Here is a 4926-nt window from a genome sequence, read left to right as displayed (position 1 = left end):
TTCTTATTTCTCAAAGGATGTAATCTAATGAGATGATCAAGCTCTTTTTTTTTAATCTTCTCCCTGGTGATGAGAAGTGAGAGAATATTAAACATGTAACTAATTCTCAAACCCCTAGTGACCTGAGCAGTATTTATAGATCATTCTCCTGGCAATCCACAAGGAAAATTTTTGTTGTGCCCACCTTGCTTGGCCAAAAATAGACTTCAGGAATTTTTTCCTGCTTACTTGCCCAAATTCAGGAGTTTTCAGCAGGCTTTTTCATTGATGTATTTTTCATGGCATGGTGACAGAGTCCCAGTTACAACTCTTAGGAGCTCTTCCTGCAAGTTGCCCAGCCACAGCTGCTGCATGAGATCTCCCCTGTTCTTCATAGACAGCTTCAGTGTCCTGCTACATCAGGCCCGAGAGCATCAACTGTGCCCTGGATTCTTGGCTCACTCACTGCTTTGTGGGAAACCACTGCCTTCATAGTAGAGCTGACGACTTTGCCAGCTGCTAGAATGTTGCAGAGGATGGGATTTTCCACTTAGTGCATCACAGACGTCTCCTGACTTGCTTATGCTAAAATGCCCAGCAAAAACCCCCTGCAATGGCATCCAGCTGACAGCATGCAGGGACTCCAAGTCATGCCAGTGATTTTCCACAGGGAAGGGCTTCAAAATTTGGGCAAGTTCAGGGGAGGATTTGGCATGAAATTGAGCTCAAAAATGAATCTCAAGAAGAGGTGACTTTCACTGAAGAGCAGACATGTATGTATAGTGCTCTGAGCTGTCCTGGGTGACTCCTGGCTGCTGCTCCAGAAGGTTATGGGCACCCTGGGGGTCCTGTGCCACATCTGCCCAGCCTTAGTGCAGATTTTAGGGATTGGCACATGGCACTAGATGGCTACATAGCTCAGGAGGTGAGTTGGGAATGAATGTGGCAGCATATAACAGCCACATTAAAAGAGGTGTAGGACAATAGCTCTGCCACTAGCATGAGCAAGTTGGTAAATAAATTTGTTGTTTACCAGCTTGCTTGGGCTGTTAAATCTTGATACTGTTACAGAAATGAATCAGACCACGAAGACCTGACTGTTTGCCTAGGGTCTGATGCCAGACCCTTCTCTAAAACTGCCCAACTTGCTGTACTTTTTCCAGCCCCACCAGGCTAAATACCTCTGATCAAATCAGACAAATCACAGACAGAACCCCCATGGCATTTTCTTGGCTTTTTGTCCTATCTATTGTTTGGTTTTGATCAGTATGTAAAGGCAAAGGCAATCTATCTCATTTACTTAATGTTCATAATAATTACATAAGGGTTTAGGGGTTTCTTTTCTGCCTCACTTCTGGAGTCTTTTTTCAGGTTGAAGGCAACTGGCACCCAGATGTACACCAGGAAAGTGGCAGACTTGTGGGAGCTGCACAGAGAATATGACATCGTTGTCAACTGCACAGGCATGGGAGCCCACCAGCTGGTGGGGGACAAGCAGCTCTTCCCTGTCAGGGGACAAGTACTCAAGGTTCACGCTCCTTGGGTGACGCAATTCATCCGGGATGGAGATGGCTTAACTTACATCTACCCAGGGATACACAGGGTGACCCTGGGGGGAACCAGGGAAAAGGGGAGCTGGAGTCTCTCCCCTGATGCTGGCACTACTAGAGACATCTTTGACAGATGCTGCTCCCTTGAGCCCTCACTGCAGGGAGCTCAGGATATCGAGGTGAAGGTGGGCCTGAGGCCATCCAGGCAGTGTGTGAGAGTGCAGAGAGAGGTTTTGAGCCAAGGAGGAATTAAGCTCCCAGTGGTTCACAACTATGGGCATGGGGCAGGTGGCTTTTCAGTGCACAGGGGCACAGCCAAAGAAGCTGCTCACCTGGTGGAAGAGTGCATTTCTGCTCTGCAAGGCTCCTCATCAAGGGCCAAGCTTTGAATCCCAGAGGCTCCTTTTCCATTTACAGCTAGTGCTGAATCTCCTAGCAGCAGCTTGGACTTTAGGTCCATTACTGTATAGAAGGGAGCTAAGTCAACATCTTGTTCCAGTGCAGATACTGAGTGTTACCTTTAACCACCTTGGAAAGGCATGATGTGTTGATCCATGTATTAGCCCAGCTGATCATCTCCTCCATCTGCCCTGGGCATTTGTCTTAGTCTCATGTGAAGAAGACAAGATACATAAATACTCTTCACATAACAGATTGCTGCAGTATAATACAAATAACATCAATTTAGCATTTCTGCACCTGCATCTAAAGGGTGTCAGATGCAGTAGGCTCAGATTCAGTAAAAATAGGTTGTCTCCTCTTGTACCAAATCTAATCTAGAATTGCCCTTGTTTCTGCCACCTTGCTAACAAATTTTATCATTATCTATAGGATTTAAAAGGAATAGAAAACCCCATGCAGTGCTGCATTACAGTGCTCCAGGTCAGCTCTTATAGAAAGCAGTGTTAGGTCACTGTCACACACAGTGATCAGGCAAGTGTGATTTTAAGAGCAGCTCTGTGATGCCCATCACTGCATTTGCTCATATTGCACCTCAGGGAACCTAAAGTTTCTGCTAATATTGCCCCACATGAGCTACAGTTTTGTGTGTCTTTTCTCATGCTAGTTTGCAAATCTGGTTTTTTCCTTCAAGGCCCTCAGATTTTGCTCTCAGACACCAATGATTTCCCCCCCAGCCCCTCCCCTCCTCCCCCACACAGCAACATTGATATGGCCTTTGTTCTACTGAAGAGGATTTTTCAGAGTGGGCTGGGGAATGCAGCATCCCTTTTCTACTTCACAACAACACTGTCTGCTTTCCTTGCAACAGCTGATAGGAATAAATTGGAGACAAACCAACAGGGATTCTAACACCAGCATCGGTTTTGTAGAAGAGCTATTTAAGACTAGATAAACACTCCAAAGAAAAATTTGTCTGTAACTGGACAGGAGCAAGCTCCTCTGTTGTAAGAAAGCTGAGTCCTCTGCTCACTCCATGGCAGAGGCTCTGTTGGGCTTTACACTCTCCTCAGCAATTCAAACCCTTTGATGTGTCTGAAGATAATCACTCCCCAAAACTGGATCTTATCATTAAAGTACAGGTCTGACTCTTAGTGATTAAATGACTCATTAAATCTTTAATGGTTTACTTGAGAGTGTTATCATGCATTTTTGTCTAGCTTTTTTGTCCATAGAATTACAAAACCATTCAAAATCCTTCAATAATCCCAGTGATTAAAATTAACTGGTAAATAAAGTTCTAATAATGGAGCAAAGGTCACTTCTGTAGTGTTTCCTTTCATAAGCAAGGGATTTTCTTTCATTTGGGATGCCCTGACAGGGCCAAGAAAGGCCACATTCATCTACCAACTCCTGCTGTTCTCAGGGGGGATGAGGACAGTTATCATTTGCAAGGGACAGCTGTCAGAAGAAACATCACCAAATTAAATTATGGGTCAATAAGCGCCTGGGACCAGCCTAAGCCAGCCCTGCCTTCAGCAGAGCTGAAGAATGAAAAAGAGAATCCTCTTTCTCTCAGCTCTGAAATCTGATTTTGCGCTCCCCCCTTTGCTTTGTCCGTGTCCTTCCCCCACCCGCAATGTCCTTTCCAGTGGTATGAGAGGGCAGAGCTGCTGCTTTTGGCAGCAGTGTTGGCGTAGGGCTTGTCAAACTGCAGCTTTGTCCTCAGCTAACACAGAACATAAAAATACATGGAAAAAGAATATAAGAACGGGCTCTTTTTCCTAATCTTTATTTTAAGCTTTAGAATAGCAAACAGTGTAACTTATCCTGGAGCAAGAAATGCTACTAAGGCTAATAGGGTGATCATAGTCCCATAAGAAAGAAAACCTGTGCTTGTGCACTTCTTCTTCTCTGCAGGGTGATGGGGTTTCTTCTAATCTACTTCTAAAAATTGTCTGGTTGATACAGTGTCAAAACAAATTTGGCTGCAAAGCTGATCCACCTGGTGTCCTAGCTCTGCTCATGGCCAGCAGGGATGACAGCCACTTCTGGTCTAGGGTCTTCCTCATCTGAAGGGTAGCTTAGTGTTTCAGATGATTTATCTTCCACAAAGTTGTTGACTTGCTTCTAAAACCATTTATGGTGCTTCTATGCTCCCCAACATCCTGTGAAAACAGGCTCTGTAAAGGGAAAAACTTTGTCCAGGAGCAGAGCTTGTTGCCTTCTTCTTTGTCTTGAACCTAAAAGCATCATCTGATGCCCCTTTTTTGCATGTTATGAGAGGTAGTGACTCCATGGCCCATTTGAATTTATAGAGCTCCATCATACTCTCTCTCAGACTCTTCTTTCCCACCTTGAAGAATCTTGGTTTACATAATACATAACTGCCTCACTTTCACAAGCCCTGATCCTCATGGGGATACCTGTTGGAGAAGACAGCACAGTAAAGCATAGGCAATCCAGGAGATGCCTTCTCCAAGTGATAGAGCAGCCAACAAGGCGAGGTGCTGTGCTGGACCCTGTTCTTGTCAACAGGGAGGGGCTGGTGTCCCAAGTGAAGATATTTCTCAGGGGTCAGTATTGGGGCTGGTGCTGTTAAAAATCTTTGTCAGTGTCACAGACAGTGAGACTGAGTGCACCCTCAGCAAGTTTGCCAATGACACCAGGCTGTGTGGTGCAGTGAACGCACTGGAGGGAAGAGATGTCATCCAGGGGGACCTTGGCAGACTTGAGAGGTGGGACTGTGCAAACCTTGTCATGTTCAGCAAGGCCAATTGCAGGGTCCTGCATCTGGACTGGGGCAATCCCAAACACAAATACAGGCTGCGTGGAGGGAGAGTAGACTGAGAGCAGCCCTGCGGAGAAGGACTTGGGGGTGTTGGTTGAGGAGGTCAACATGACCCGGCAATGTGTGCTCACAGGCCAGGAAGCCAACTGTATCCTTGTCTACATCTGAGCAGGGTGACCAGAAGGTTGAGGAGGGTGATTCAGCCCC

General features: G+C 45.9%; 1 protein-coding gene across 1 annotated transcript in view; it reads left to right on the top strand.

Moving 5' to 3' along the window:
- DDO (D-aspartate oxidase) overlaps window positions 1-3117 on the top strand; it is a 5755-nt gene extending 2638 nt beyond the window's left edge. Inside the window, exon 4 of the mRNA XM_005418423.3 lies at window positions 1351-3117. Within this exon, the coding sequence (XP_005418480.3) occupies window positions 1351-1918 (568 nt within the window). The 3' untranslated portion in view covers window positions 1919-3117. The remainder of the gene's footprint in view (window positions 1-1350) is intronic.
- The last annotated feature ends 1809 nt before the right edge of the window (window positions 3118-4926 follow it).

The sequence above is a fragment of the Geospiza fortis genome, unplaced genomic scaffold (genome assembly GCF_000277835.1).
Source record: "Geospiza fortis unplaced genomic scaffold, GeoFor_1.0 scaffold98, whole genome shotgun sequence".
NCBI lineage: Eukaryota > Metazoa > Chordata > Aves > Passeriformes > Thraupidae > Geospiza > Geospiza fortis.
This window is presented reverse-complemented; position numbering and strand designations above follow the sequence as displayed.